The following is a 15884-nucleotide window of genomic DNA, read 5'->3' on the forward strand; positions in this document are numbered from 1 at the left end:
GCCTCACGAGTTTCGGGGACGCTCGGACCGTGAGTGCCAGGATTTGCGGCTCGGCAGACTTGGTGTCTCGAGACCTGCCAGGATTGTGGCTCGGCTGACTCTGTGTCCCCGAGACCTGCCAAGATTGCGGATCAGGCTGACTACGGTCCCCTGCATCCTGCCAGAGCTACTCGAGCTAATTTGGTGTCATCGAGGAATCTGCCGGCGGGACAGGCTGATCATAGTCCCCTGATTTCGCCAGTTTGCGGCTCGGGTAGCCTGCGTGCGCCCGAGACCTGCCAGGGAATTGACGGATAAGACAGGGGTACAATTAGGTGGTAATTTTAAAGAATTTTAAGCTCTTTTATACAGCTATGACTTTCAGCTATTTTATACTATCTTCTCTGATTTTTCAGGCATTGATACATTTATATAGTTTTGTTCAGTTATACAAGGTTTGAGTACAGTGCTTTTATACAAGTTTGATTTCAGTGTTTTATACAAGCTTTGATTTCAGTGCTTTTGAATAAAATTTATCGAGCTTGATTATGATTTACATGGAATGCTTTGAGTTTAGTAGGCTTTAAATGGAATGTACGTATTCAGTTTATTTAACAATTTTTATAGTGGGGGTTATTATGATTGATAAACTGTTTTCTAGAATTCTTATGTTTGGTCCACTCACATCTTCAAACTGTTTTCACCCCCAGGCCGTAGAAGTACGCGGGATCCACCACCGGGCCAATTATAGCTTCCGCACCAAGGTAGAGTTTTGTAGAAAATCCTTGAAACCTTGAAAACTTTAGAGTATGCTCTGATATCTAGTATTAGTGGAAAAATGGAGCTGAGATCTGTTACTTGAGATGTTCTGGCTGTTGAGATGGTTTTACTGATTGCTTAACAGGTGGAAAAATTTTGGGATTGGTCAAAATACAGGGGAGACTCTGCCGAATTTTCGGCAGAAGTCTAAGGGAATTTTAAAGAGAAATTGAAGCAAGAAGGGTAAAAAGGTCATTTGGCTCGAATTCCAAAGTGGAAATTGGGTCGGGTCCTGTCATATATGATTTTCCACAAAAATAATAAAACCAAGTATTATTTTTGAGGTTATTACATAATTAGATCGTAATATATTTTAAGAAATAATTTTAAAAAATAATAAGTATCAAAAAAAAAAAATTTAAAGGATGTATGAATAAATATGCAAATATTTGGTGATGTGTTCAAGAAAAGCATCATTATATTTGGTGGTACGATTATGTTTCGTGATATGATTATATTTGGTGATGTGATATGTTATTCATCTTATATATATATGTATACAGTCTCGATGTCTTGGACCACATGAGTCCAAGAGATTGTGGTCACCCACCGTTGGATATTAATCCAATAGTTCAAAAAAGTTTCTTAAAATGAGTGCAAGATTGAGTGAACTGTTGAATTTGCATCCAACGTGAGTGACCACAAATCTCTGGACCTCTGTAGTCCAAGAGATCAGGACTATATATATATAATTGTTGAATTAATAATTGACACAAATTAATGTGCTAATCATCCAATTATAAACTAGGAATGAGTAAAGAAAAGTAAATGAAATGAAACAAATTATATATGTGATTTAAGTGATATAATCATAAACCTAAACTCTTATTTATACATAATTATATATGTATGCAGGCCTAATGGGCCTGGCTTTTGTGGGCGGGCATAATTGGGCTTTCTTGGGCTTAATCGGGCCTGGCCTATGGGCCAGGCCGGGCTTCAGACACCCAAGTCCAAGCCTAGCCCGGCCCAAGGTGGGCCGAGCCATCTCAAAGCCCATAACGGGCCGAGCATTTTTTCGATGGGCCGGGAGGGCCCCCATCGGCCCATGAGCCCGCGGGCCAAATGATAAGGCCTACTGATGGATAGGTCGAGTGAGAGCTGCTAGGTCTTAGAGATTGAGTGAGACCGGCTATGTTATATGAGCGTGTTTCCATGCTTAATGGCAAATGCCTTTTTTTTTTTTTAATCGAGGTATTAGGCTTGGAACAGGACTTTACTAAACCAACAGCTCTAAAAAGAGTTGTCACTAGCCTTAATCCTAATCCCAGTTATATTTATATATTATAATATTATATATATATATATATGGACTTGTTGGCTGGGCTTTCATGGGCTCAAAAGGGCTATACCTATGGGTCGAGCTGGGCTTTAAACACACAATCCAAGCTCAGCCCACTAAATAACAGGATGGGACAACCCATGACCTATAGACGGGTCCACATCGGCCCATGGACTAGCAAGCCAAATGGCGACCCCTACTTGCACTTATGTCGAGTTTTGTTTTGGTCAACAACTCTTTTTTTCACGCCAATTATCCTCCAAATTCCTATTTTGTTTCAAATTTATCCTACTGTCATATTACATCAATTTAAATACTAAAATTGTAAATTTGAACTAAAATATTCAAAAAGTAATTAAAGATTAAAATAAAATGTCTTTAAAAAATGAAAACTGAAAAAATTAAAAGAAAAAAATTGGAAGCCTAAACCCTAAGCCCTATCGAGAAGCACAACTAAATTTATACAAAAATAGAAAAGTGCTCTACATATATAGTCAAATTCATGATGTCCATTGAGGTGAGATTCTAGTATGGTGAATGTTAAGACTTTGGATGTCAAAGTCTAGAGCCACGATGGATGTGCTCTAGGGAGCAGTGGTAAGGGTGAAACATGTCGCCTAAGTGGCGTTGGTATGACACATACATACCCACAATACTGTGGTGCCTGAGTTAGAAGAGAGTTTTGAGTGTATTTGGGCAAAGTGATGAGACATTTGGTCTTGCCCAAGTAGCGGATTAGACGTCTCCAATCTGTCCAAACTGGCCGATCAAATTCAATTCAATTCAATTTTATTTTGATGATTTGACGATCACTTTACTAGTTTTTGAAACCGACATAATTGGATTGGATGACGGATTTGCTTGTGAGAATCCAATCCAATGTAGTTAGTTTCATTCTTATTTTGCTTGTGTAACTATTTATAAAGGAAAAGACGAGGGGCTTTTATTCAAAACGCCTAAGTGGACTTATTCACTAACCGAAAAGGAAAAGACGATAAAATATGAGGGGATAAGGGGCAATGACGCTTCTTCCTCCTCCTCCCCTTATGGAGTTTTCCTTTAAGACTCACAGAGGAAGAGAATGTCTAGGATTTTTTTTTCCAAAGTAATCCAATCTCTTAGCCAAGAATTTGTAATTTTTATCTAAAGGCCCTCCCATTTGAGAGAAAAAAAGAAGAAGAAGGGGTTTTTAGCTTGAATGGTCCCTAAACTTTTACTCAATTTGCATTTTGGTCCCTCAATTTTCAAAATCGTTCTTTTGGTCCTTTAACTTCAATTTCGTTAGGACAAATGGTCACATCGTCAGTTCTATCAAATTTTTAGTTACATGTAGGGGTAAATGGGTCTTTTCATGTTGGTTTTATTTCTCCTCCATTGTGAAACTCGCCTTTGCTCTGAAATTTGTTCAAAAGATATTTCTGATATGCCTTGTAATGAACAAGTGAATGTTGAGATTGAAGCTCAAGGGCTAGGAGAGATTTCTGATGATGGGGCATGTTTTGATGCTTTATATTATGATGGGAACACCTCAAATGATAAGAATAACAGTTGCTATGTGACAAAAAAACAGAGGATTCGCCTACCAACGTTTAAGAAATATAAGAGAGCTACTAACCTTAAAAATCCGGAGTTTCATTTGGGGATGCAATTTGCAAATCGAGATCACTTGAGGTCAATGAGTCAAGAATGAAATAACCAAAAATTTCAGATTCCATAAGCCATTTTCATAACTAATAACATTTCAAGATTGCATAAGTAACTTATAGAATTACATTAGCTCCAAAGTTTTCACTGCCCTTGCTCCCATACACTTTCCAGACATGTTCAACGCGATTATCATCATCAACATCACAATGACCATAAATAAAACGCAAACATCTACACTCATCCTACATTATTTTTGTGGATACCTCATTATATTGTCTTCCAAAAAAAGTATTGGCAAGAGGTTGCAACTGATTTGAATGGGAATGAGAGTTTCACAATGGGGAGAAATAAAACTAACATGAAAAGAGTCTTTTACTCATAAATTTAATGAAAAAATTGACATAACTAAATTGTGAGACCATTTGTCATAATGAAACTAAAGTTAAAGGACTGAGGGAACAATTTTGAAACTTAAGGGACAAAAATGCAAATCGGGTCAAAATTTAGTACCATTCAACCTAAAAACCCAAAAATAAAATAGCAGGGTTAATTGCATAACCCTAACTCCCGCCATTCTCTCTCTCCTCGCCTCTCTTCTCTCTCTTCTTAAAGCCCCTACCCGTCAGGCGACATATTTCTTCTCTTCCTCGACGCCGCCGCACATCTGGCTCTCCATCTCTGCCGCCCCCGAACCATTCCGATTAGGTGCTTGTAAGTAAAAGGTGTTGATTTTCTACTTGCCCTCTTTTGGGTTTTCTGTTATGAATACCTGAAGTGATTTTTATGTGAAAGTCTCTTCTTTTGTCTTTAGAAGCTGATAGGGTTCCTAACATGTCACTGCACCTGAAACTAGTTTATTTGTAAAACCCTGCTATTTTGTGTTAATCTTTGGACTGGGAACTTAATGATGATGCTTTGTTTTGGAAAGTCACTATCCCCAAGCATATAATGATTAATGAAGCTTTTTTTTGTTTGACAACGAAAAAATCAGAGCGATTATTTGCTCTTATATATTGCCCATAATAAAATTTGTATTTGATGTTGGGTTTTACCTGCTGTTCTAGTTTTTCTTTTTTCATTTTTGTTCTGTTTAATGTGCAGGAAATGGCTTCATCTGATGATGATCGAGCCCCACTGAAGGCTGTGGCGAAAGGGGCGGATATAGAGAAGAAGAAGAAGAAAAAGCATAGAGATAAAGACAATGATTTGGACAAAGACTTCATGATTAAGCCCCAGAGCTCGACTCCCTCCATGGACACCTCTCAGTGGCCTATCCTTCTAAAAAACTATGACCGCCTCAATGTTCGAACTGGACACTACACCCCTCTTCCCTCCGGGTATTCGCCCCTTAAGCGCCCTCTTGCCGAGTACATCCGATATGGTGTTATCAATCTTGACAAGCCCGCCAACCCCTCTTCGCACGAGGTTGTCGCTTGGATTAAACGCATCCTTCGCGTAGAGAAAACTGGCCACAGTGGTACTCTGGATCCTAAGGTTACAGGTAATCTCATTGTCTGCATTGACCGAGCCACGCGACTTGTCAAGTCCCAGCAGGGTGCAGGGAAAGAGTATGTCTGTGTTGCACGCTTGCATTCAGCCGTGCCTGATGTTGCCAAGGTGGCTCGGGCCCTTGAAGCCCTCACTGGGGCTGTCTTTCAGAAGCCGCCTTTGATATCAGCAGTCAAGAGGCAGCTTAGGATTAGGACTATATATGAAAGCAAGCTTCTTGAGTTTGATGCAGATAAGCATTTGGTCATTTTCTGGATTTCTTGCGAGGCAGGAACCTATGTGCGTACACTCTGTGTCCATTTGGGTTTGCTTCTTGGTGTGGGAGGGCATATGCAAGAGCTAAGGAGGGTCAGGTCTGGGATTATGGGCGAGAAAGACAACATGGTTACCATGCACGATGTCATGGATGCTCAATGGGTGTACGATAATTACAGGGATGAGAGTTATTTGAGGAGGGTCATTATGCCTCTTGAGGTGCTCCTGACCAGTTATAAGAGATTGGTTGTCAAGGACTCAGCAGTGAATGCCATCTGCTATGGTGCCAAGTTAATGATTCCAGGGCTGCTCAGGTTTGAGAATGATATTGAGGTTGGAGAGGAAGTTGTGCTTATGAGTACCAAAGGAGAAGCAATTGCATTGGGAATTGCTGAGATGACCACTGCTGTGATGGCAACTTGTGATCATGGTGTGGTGGCAAAGATTAAGAGGGTGGTGATGGATCGGGATACTTACCCAAGGAAGTGGGGATTGGGACCAAGGGCGTCCATGAAGAAGAAGTTAATTGCAGAAGGGAAATTGGATAGGCACGGGAAGCCTACTGAGAGTACCCCTCAAGAATGGATGAGGAATGTGGTTTTACCTACAGGTGGGGATTTTATTGTTGCAGTCACTGCTGCTGCGCTCTCCACTGAACCTGCCGTGGCAGAGAAGGAGAAGGAGAAGGAGAAGAAAAAGGACAACAACAAGGATGAAGAGGAAGCTAAGGAGGGGTGTAAACGAAAACTAGAGGAAAGGGCAGAGAGCCCTGTTCCTGTTCCTGCTAAGAAAAGCAAAAGTGAAGAAGTTGAGAAGTCAGAAAAGAAAAAGAAGAAGAAAAAGGACAAAGAGAATGGTGTTTTGGAAGCTTCCTATGTGGAGAAGTCAGAGAAGAAGGTGAAGAAGGAACACAAAGATAAAGTTGAAGCTGGTTCACCTGAAACGGAAAAGTCTGAGAAGAAAAAGAAGAAGAAAAACAAAGAGGCCGAGAACAATGGTGCTGCGACTCCCACTGCCGCTGATGACGAGGCTGATAAGAGTGAGAAAAAAAAAAAAGGATAAAAAAAAGGATAAAGCAGATGCAGAAGAGGATTAGGAAGGATTTAGGATTCGGATCTTTAAATGGCAGAACTAGTTTTGAATGTATGCCTTCTTTTAATTCCATCTACAATGAGAATTTTCATATGACTTAAAATTTTCTTATCTTATATAAGTAAGTTTAATAGACTTGTTTCAGGGCGAACTAGTTTTTTTTTTTTTTTTGTAGTTTAGCCCTGTATTGCAGGCTGTTTTCTTCTTGGTCGTCTGAGTAATTTCAATTCAACATTTTCCCTTTTTTTGTCTTTTTTTTCTTCCCTCAAACGTATGAATGAAAATGCACTTCACTTGCTGTACGGTTTCCTTAAGTCTCAACCTTTCAGTGATGCTGTTGAGTTCAACCTTCTGGTTTGTATCTCTGTCTCTGTGCATATAAATTATTTATGCGAGTTTAGAATTCAAGCAAACCCTAACCCATCATCGATGCAAATCGGTGGACATAATATTTTGGGCTCATGGTTGTTTCAAAGACGGACTTGGTTATTTATTTATTTATTTGTTTGTTGGCCTTTGGGCTAAAACCTTTATCAAAGAAACCATTGTTTGCATACCCTAAACCCTAATAACTACTGTTTTGGTTCCTCTTAAAAACAGAAGGAAGATTTGTGGAGGAAAGGGAGAAAAAGGGTTGTCTCTGTGATCTTAAAATGCACGGACGACCCCGCAAAGCCCCGACAAGAGAAGATGAAGCAGGTTCAGCAGGCAAGGCCAAAAAGCTTGGGTCCCTCCAGTCTCAACTCCTATACAACCACCACAAGAAGATTTATAACGAGGAAGCTCTCGACCTCAGTGCCAAAACCCTCCAGATAAACCCCGACTTTTACACTGCTTGGAACTACAGAAAGCTCGCTGTCCAACACAAACTCGCTGCTTCCCACCCAGACTTCAACTCCAGTTTCGACCCAGAACTTAGACTGGTTTGTTTGATTTTGATTTGATTTGTTTTGTGGATTGAGAGACTTGAAATTGATGTCTCTTATTGATTGTTCCTATTCCTATAGGTTGAGATTGCGCTGGGAACGAATCCTAAAGCCTACGGAGCGTGGTATCATCGTGAATGGGTGCTAAGGAGGCTAAGCAAGGCCCATTCTCCTTCTTCTTATTTGAATGATTATTTAGACCTCGAACTCCAGCTTCTTGAAACATTGCTCAAGCGTGATTCCCGTAATTTCCATGCTTGGAATCACTGCAGGTCAAACTTCAGCTACCAATTTCCATTTTGTGCTGACACCTCAACTTATTTAATTTAGTTGGTTCCTTTTTCTTTTCTTATTTTCAGATTTCTAGCTGCATTGTTCAATACATCAGACCATGAGGAATTGAAGTTTACCAACGAAATGATACAAGATAACCAGGACAATTTGAGCAATTACTCAATGTGGCACCATCGTAGGTTGCACTTGGATTTTCTTTTACCAATTTAAGTTTAATAATTGGAATTGGAAACCATTTCAAGTTGATTGTTTGATCCGAATATGTTGTCACCAAACAGCTGTTTTAGTCTGAATATGATCTATTTATAACTCTGACTCTGCTGTGATCTCAGTAAATTATGTTTCCTCGTTTTTGTTACTTGTAATTTTGGTTCTTCTCTTGCTGCTTCTTTTGTTTTGTTAACGGATTGTAACATGTCATGCATCTTCTTGTATTACCATTTTGCACCAACAAACCCATACATATAGTGCCAATGGGTTCCTACCTCAGTGCCTCTCCCCCTCAGCAGCACCTTGAAAAACCCAAGTAATATTTCCCCACCTCCCAGCGTTGACCAACCAAAAAAACCTGTACATATAGTAGTTCACGAGGCTACTTTTTTCAATTTACGTTGGAAATATATTTACAACATTCGGAAGGCTCAATTATGTGATTCCATCTTCTGCGTTATGATGCACCCTTGCTTAAACATGTTTATTACTAGTTGAATCTAATTGAGGAACTTGCAGAGGACTTCTGTCTGGTTTGCTGAAGAAAAAGGCTCAAGGATTTTCCTCAAAAGAGAAGGTTCTGCATGATGAGTATGAGCTTGTGGACGGTGCTATTGTCGTGGGTACAGAAGATCAAAGTGGTTGGTTTTATCATCTTTCACTTCTTGAGCAAACGGTGAACATGGATGCTCCTTTTCTTGTTTCTTCTTGGCCTTCCCATGGATCTAATGTCCTTCTATCGAGAAATAGGTGCTCAGATGACTGTTCTTTGTCCCAGTTTGACAGCTTCCATTCCAGTTCAGGAACATTTCCACTGATACTTTATTTTACTAAAGCTGTTCAAGGTGTAAATTCATCGACAATAACCATTGAATCTTCGTTTTGCACAAAAAATGATCTGCACTGGACTCCACTTATACAAAATAGATCCCAGTTTTCCCAAGCTTGGGTTACTCATATTATATTTCCAGCTGCAAACCCTCATTCTTCTGAACCTTATCTGCTGGAAATTAGTGTTGGACAGTCTCAGGGCATCATATCTCAAAACGGCTTTCCTTATAGCCATCCGACACAGTTTAACTTCAAAGTGCATCTATGCCTGGGAGAAACTGAACGAGGTAAAGTTGAAGACCTGGATGGGGATATAATTTTGTGGAAGGATGAAAATTTTCATGCACTCCAAACAAAATCGCAGGAGCCACATGAAGTAGTTTCTCTTGATCAGCTAATTATTAATGATGTTCATGAGCCAAACACTTCAAATTGGCGTGCAGCGATTGTTGCTAATGAAATAGATTTATTCCAGAACTTGTTATTCTGGTAGGCTGGTTTCAAAGCCATGGCCGCTTTGAATTTAGAAGTTGCCCTTTTGTTACATTTCCTTATTTTTCTAAGTCATCCAACCTGTTCTTTTTCTTTTTTTTTTTTTTTTTTTTTTTTTTTTGCAGTAAAATTGGAATTCTGACGCTTGCAAGATTGTTGACAGCTATAAATGTTCTTTTGTCCTGATTTACAAACAAAACAGTCGATTCTAAAGAAGTTCTTGAACTTTATAAAGACTTAATAAAGTTGGATCCATTGCATTCTCAGTATTACAAAGATCAGCACAGCTTAGTTTTCCTGCAGGAGGTAATGCTCTCTTCTTCTCATGTAGTCAAGCATAATCCTCAATCCTTTATGGATGCGACCTTACTTGTCGATGGTGCTGCTACATGTGCGCCTCGGGTCAGTACCTTTTTGTCTGGACTACACTGACTTCAATGCTTTAAAATCAAATAATCTAATTTAGGGATGAAAGTGATGAATGAATACACCCATGTTGATGCATCTGTGTTTCAACCATTGTTTTAGTACCAGGGAATTGGATAGTATTGATACCTTGTTTATAGGATGCTTATGACACTTGAATCGGATAATATAATTTCTGAAGTGATAAAGCATTTGTTGCCCTAGCACTTTATCCGCTGTTCTGGGTGTTGCAATTTTGCTTCTTGCTAAGACTGGTCCTAAATGATGTCAGTAGCTATGTGTTTCAACTTCACTTGAAGTGATTGGATAGGCCATTTTATTGGATTTCTAAATATTGGATTCTATAATTTTTTCATCACATTTTGTGGGTATTGCAGGTAACTTCCAACAGGGAGTCTCTGCAGAGACACTGCTGTAGTTATAAAAATTTGGCTTCTGCAAGCATTGGTAATTATAAGTGTGTACGACTAAATAATATATCCATATCACGAATAGGGTCTATTGAGAAATTTTTGTGGGTTAGCATGCTAGACCTCAGCCACAATGAACTTTGTTCTATTGAAGGTATGCTTACTTTTGTTCATGTTGTGAATCATGTCTGTCTATCTCGTAGCCCTGCCTTCTTTTTATCCAGATTGTGTTTAATTTCCTGCAATTTACTTGGGAAGTTGTGCTTATTGCATATAGGTATAGTTTAATTTATTTATTTTATGACCAAAAAAATTAATTAATTTGTTTCCGACTTCCCGTCTTCCCGTGGAACTCATATAGTTGGGAAACAATTTATATACACACATACATAGTTTGGTTAATCTGGGAATATATTGGTAGCCTGTTAGAGGACATCTCATGATTTAGAAATTGGATTCTGGAAAGCTTTTGTTTTCTTACACTAGCTGCAATGCTAAAACTTCTAAATTATACAGAACTTTAATTGTTTAGATTGTGAGTGGCAAATCATCTTTTTGACTTGGGTCTTTGGACAGGATTGGAGGCAATGCAGCTTCTGTCTTGCTTAAATCTGAGTGTCAACAAATTCAGTAGTTTTTCTGCCCTGGGACCTTTGAGATTGCTGAAGTCACTAAAAGTTCTGAATATCTCTTACAATGAGATAGGTTTACACACTATTGACACGACAAGATATCTCTGTTCATCTCCTCTTTCACACACAGAAGAAACTAGTTGGAACTGTGACGAAATGATGCCCGGGGGTGTCAGTGTGACGAATTATTGGGAAGCTTTTATGATTTTTAAAAGCTTGAGGTTGATGCAATTAGACATTGCGGGGAATGCAATTGCTGGTGAAAATTTCAAGTCATTTTTGGTCAAGGTAGTTCCTTCACTTCAGTGGCTGGATGGTGATAAATTGCATTAACCTTTTTCGTTGTCTAGTTCTATTTGTGTGGGTTTTCCCTTTTCATTTATCCGGTTCATTTGTCCAATATGCTAGCCCCGCACATTATTACACATTCACTACTCGGTTAATGTTGGTAACTTATTGGTAGGTAGCGGTTTGACTGCAGAATCAAAACAGTTCAAGTTTTTATGCCAGCTTCCTTCAAGCTATTTATGTATTTATTTATTTTTTGTTCCAGTGAAAATGGGATTTTGTGTTTTCATGATATGTCGTGCATCTGAATATGAGAAGGCCTCTCACTATTAGGGCATCAGGATGCTGTATTTTAAGCAAAGATTGTTGCATGTAACCAGAATATACACCCTCTATCACATGTAGGGTAATCAAGGAATTGGAATCAGAACTAATCCCCTAGTTGATTACGGATTTTTAATGTGAAACTCACATAAGTGTATATTTAAATCTATGAAACACATTATATACGTTGTGTATATCGTGCCTGTTTTCAACACAACCCAGTTTTATGGACCTGAAACCCAGTTGTAATTTGCAAAGAAGAATAGACAGAACGTTTTGATCAATAAGATTCATTAAAGAATTTAATCCCATGAGAAGGAGCTAGTAGTTCAATATGAGCCACACAGAGTAATCACATGCTTGTATGATTGCAAAGGACATGGATGTGATATAAACTAATTTGTGCAAGAATGGATTGCTGCTTACTAACGCAACATGGATCAATTCAATACCATAAAGAGTGATTGTTCGAGAGGATATCTGTATAGTGAAACGGATTGATATAATGTACAAATGAGAAGTAACAAAACAAAATTAATGTATTGATAAAAGAAAAAAAGGGTGCAAAATTAATGTTTGTATCAATCCCGAGACAAAATTGTGAATGTGGAATATGTGTAAGATGAGTATTAATCCAAGTGAATTACACTTCGGCATGTTTGGTTCATGAAAAAGATTTAATGGGAAATAATTTCTCATGTTTTTCCCAAGAAATGGAAGATGGAAGATTTCTTTCTAATGTTTGGTAATCCTGGGAAAGTAACAAAGAAATACCACTTTGGTAATCCTGCGTATATATATTAATATATTTGTGTATATGTATATACATATATATAATATATATTTCAACAATATAGCTGTTCAGTTACACAGCAGTTTTTTTTTTTTTTTTTTTTTAAATTATAGTATAGCCGCGCGGCTATACTATTTAAAATAATAATAAAAAAAAATAATCGGCCGCCTATGGGCTAGCCGGATTTTTCTAAAAATTTTAATTAATAGTATAGCCGGCCGGCTATAAGAAAAAAATAATAATAATTGGCCGCCTAGGCGCTAGGCTCTAGGCGGGCGCCTAGGAGCTGGGCGTGTGCTTTTAAAAAATAATTAAAAAAATAATAGAGCCGCCTCTTTAAATATAATATAATTAAAGAGTATAGCCGTCCTTTTAAAATTAAAATAGCCAGTCGGCTAATTATTGGTAAAATGATCTCCCAGTGTAAAACTTGGTTAAACAATCCCTATAAATATATCTTATTGCCGCGTATCACCTTTTTCTCACATTTTGTTTTCCTCTTATAAAATCGCTGTCTGCCGTCTCTGGTTCGCTCTCAGACAGCCTGCATATATGTATATGTGTGTGTATATATATTGAATAATAAAGTGCAATATATATTGAGTAACTCCACTACTAATAATAATACAAAGCATTTTGTGATAAAACATCCTGCTGGTCCGTTTCGCGTGAGCAAGATCAGCACCAGACCCGCATCACATGTGCTTCCAAGACGGAGTGTATATGAATGGATGAAAACAAAACGTTTCAGTTACATTTTCTATAACCTTGTAGTTTGTGACGTTTAACAGTAGTCTCTTATCTTTTGAAAATTGACAAAAACAACCTTAAAGTGATAAATTTTTTAACCAATAGCTTCTTTATTCATGAAACTATCACATTAACTGCAATTTTTTGGGAGCCGCTAGGTGGCTAATTTTTTGCTTATATGAATGTCAAATTGATGGCATGACATTCCTCTACATTGATAAGGTTAAGGTTCCGTTTGATAATCATTTTAGGGTCTCTTTTTTGATAATTATTTTAGGGCTTGGTTGATAACCATTTCAATTTTACTTTTGTGGAAAGGATATAATGAGGAGTTTTGAGTTTTCATTTTTTTGTGCTAGAGTATAGAGGAAAATGAAAGTGAGAATGAGAGTGAGGAGGATGATAGGGGAATACGGAAGCGAGAAGTAACAAAAGTGAAAACAAAAACTTGAAAGTGAAAACAATTTCAAATAGGTTTCAGTTTTTAGTTTTTGTTTTCACTTTTGTTACTCATCCAACCCATCCTCCCCTCTCAATCTCATCTCCACTCTCATTCTCCCTATTTTTCCCCTATACTCTAGCACAAAAAATGAAAATAACATATTTAATAAGTATAGCCACCCGGCTATACCCTTTAAATAATATATTTAATCAATACAGCCGCGCGGCTATAACCTCTAAGTAATATATTTAAATGAGAAAATGGTAGATTCTTATATGAGTAATAAGTAAAAAATCAAAAGGGAACAATAGAGACTCGGGTAATGGCCTAATAGTAATAGATAATGCTCTAAACTACTCTTAACGATAAAGGCAAATCAGGGAAATTTTATTTTCAAAAAAAAAAAAAAAAAAAAAGGAACCCGCCTAGGCGGCCGAATTTTCCAGAACTTGAATGGCGTGATTTTTTTTAGATTTCTTTTTTCCTGGCGGGTCTGGTAGCTCTGCAAATACTCAAAAATGGAGATCATCCCTCCTGTTGGTGATATGAGATATGAATCATTCTTGGACAAATCAAAGCAGGACATAAGAGTCTTCAGGGTTGGTGCTGGGAAGGTCATTGTTCATCTTGGGGTCCTCCATTTTATATTAAAAATAGTATAGCCGCACGGCTATACTCAGTTTTTTATTTTTAATAAAAAAAAGTAGACACGTGGCGCCTAAACGTTGGGGGTCCTCCTTTTTACATTAAAAATAGTATAGCCGCACGGCTATACTCAGTTTTTTAATTTTCTTTAAATTTTTTTTTTTTGAATTTAAATTTTTATGAAAAGTTTGGCTACACCCATTAAGTAGCATAGTATGTATTTCACTTTTTTCATTACTTTGATTAGTAATTAACTTAGTGAATATTAAAGGAGAAAAAGAAAAAGAGAAATTGAATTACTATTCAGTAAGTAATATAATTCATGAAGTTAATTAAATATTTAATCATAATCAGTCATTAAATAAATAATAATTAAAATATAATTGCTAATTCAACTAATTAAATCTCAAAATATATTATGTAGTTAATAAAAATAAAAATTTTAAAAATTAATTAACCTAAACATCCTAAGTTGATATTTATTTTTTAAAAATAAGACCTCTCCCGACGAAATTTCGTCGGCAAAGATATTTTCGTCGTGGGAAACCTAATCCGGCAAATTTTGTCGGCATAGATCTTTGCCGACGAAATTTCGTCGGAAGAAGTGTTCATGGTTTTTTTTTTTTGAAAAGTATAAAATTTTAGAATATAAAATTAGTTTCTTTACTTTTTCTTTTGGTCAACTTCCTTCATTTAATATATGTAATTAAGTAATATCTTATTCTTTTTTAATTACTTTAATTAGTCGTAATATATATGTATACGTATATGTATATGTGTGTGTGTACGTACGTGGTTTCCAATAATACATTCGTGTTCTATATGCATCTCCTTTTTTTAAAAAGCAAACGTACAATAGTCGTATTGTACATGTTTGTACGTATTCGTAATGCTTTTTAAAAAATAAAAAAATCAAATATAATCCTTTTTAATAAACATATAATTACTTTCTTTGCTTTTGTTTTTTGGCCCACTTCTTTAATTCAATAAATGCAATTGAGTAACATCTTAGCCTTTTTGAATTACTTTAATTAGTAAATATTAATTAGTATTAAAAAAAAATTATAGAAAAAGTCCACAAAAGAATTAAATTCTATTTACATAGTATAGCCGCGCGGCTGTACTATTTTTCTTTTTGAAAAATAGTCTAGCCGCCCGGCTATACCTTTTGGGATTTAGAAAAATAGTACAGCTGCACGGCTGTACTGTTTTGGGACACGTGGCGCCTAGTTGCTGGAGGCTCTTTTTTTTGAAACCAAAAAAAGTACAGCCGCGCGGCTATACTCTGTTTTTTTTAAAAATGTAGACACGTGGCGCCTAAACATTGGGGGTCCTCCTTTTCATATTAAAAATAGTAGAGCCGCACGGCTATACTCAGTTTTTTAATTTTCTTTAAATTTTTTTTTTTTATTTTTAGAATTTGAATTTTTATGAAAAGTTTGGCTACACCCTTTAAGTAGCATAGTATGTATTTCACTTTTTTAAGTACTTTGATTAGTAATTAACAGAATATTAAGGTGGCAGGACGAGCCCAATTTTCACTTTGAAATTCGAGTCAAGTCCTGTGCGTGTCCGACACCTGGCTAATGTCGGGCACGAATGACCTTTTTACCCTTTCTGTCTCAAATTCTTTTCAAATTTCTCTTCGACTTCTGCCGAAAATTCGGCAGTCTCCCCTGTATTTTGACCAGTCCCAAAATTTCACCTGTAAACAATCTCAAATATTTCCACCCAAGTGCCAGAATAGGATAAACCAGAATTGCCAGATTCAAATTTTCCAATAAACTCGATATCAGAGCAATTTTCTAAAGTTCACGGGTTTTCAGGAAAAATTTCTA

The 15884-nt window shown here is 37.1% G+C and overlaps 1 protein-coding gene and 1 pseudogene across 2 annotated transcripts; both read left to right on the forward strand.

Annotated features, from left to right (window-relative positions):
- The first annotated feature begins 4286 nt into the window (after positions 1–4286).
- On the forward strand, positions 4287–6682 carry LOC117629449 (H/ACA ribonucleoprotein complex subunit 4-like). Of its 2 annotated transcripts, none has more exons than XM_034362004.1 (2): positions 4287–4449; positions 4829–6682. In XM_034362004.1, exon 2 carries the CDS (start codon positions 4832–4834, stop codon positions 6551–6553), a length of 1722 nt encoding a protein of 573 aa, XP_034217895.1. In that variant the 5' UTR covers positions 4287–4449; positions 4829–4831; the 3' UTR covers positions 6554–6682. The 2 variants fall into 2 exon arrangements, with proteins under 2 accessions (XP_034217895.1, XP_034217896.1); XM_034362005.1 differs by having other exon boundaries at positions 4287–4438; positions 4829–6569.
- A 539-nt stretch (positions 6683–7221) lies between these two features.
- On the forward strand, positions 7222–11386 carry LOC117629433 (annotated as a pseudogene).
- The last annotated feature ends 4498 nt before the right edge of the window (positions 11387–15884 follow it).

This window comes from Prunus dulcis, chromosome 1 (genome assembly GCF_902201215.1).
Source record: "Prunus dulcis chromosome 1, ALMONDv2, whole genome shotgun sequence".
NCBI lineage: Eukaryota > Viridiplantae > Streptophyta > Magnoliopsida > Rosales > Rosaceae > Prunus > Prunus dulcis.

Excerpts from the sequence above, each read along its gene's own strand:
- LOC117629449 (XM_034362004.1), top strand. The coding sequence starts at position 4,832 with ATGGCTTCATCTGATGATGATCGAGCCCCACTGAAGGCTGTGGCGAAA.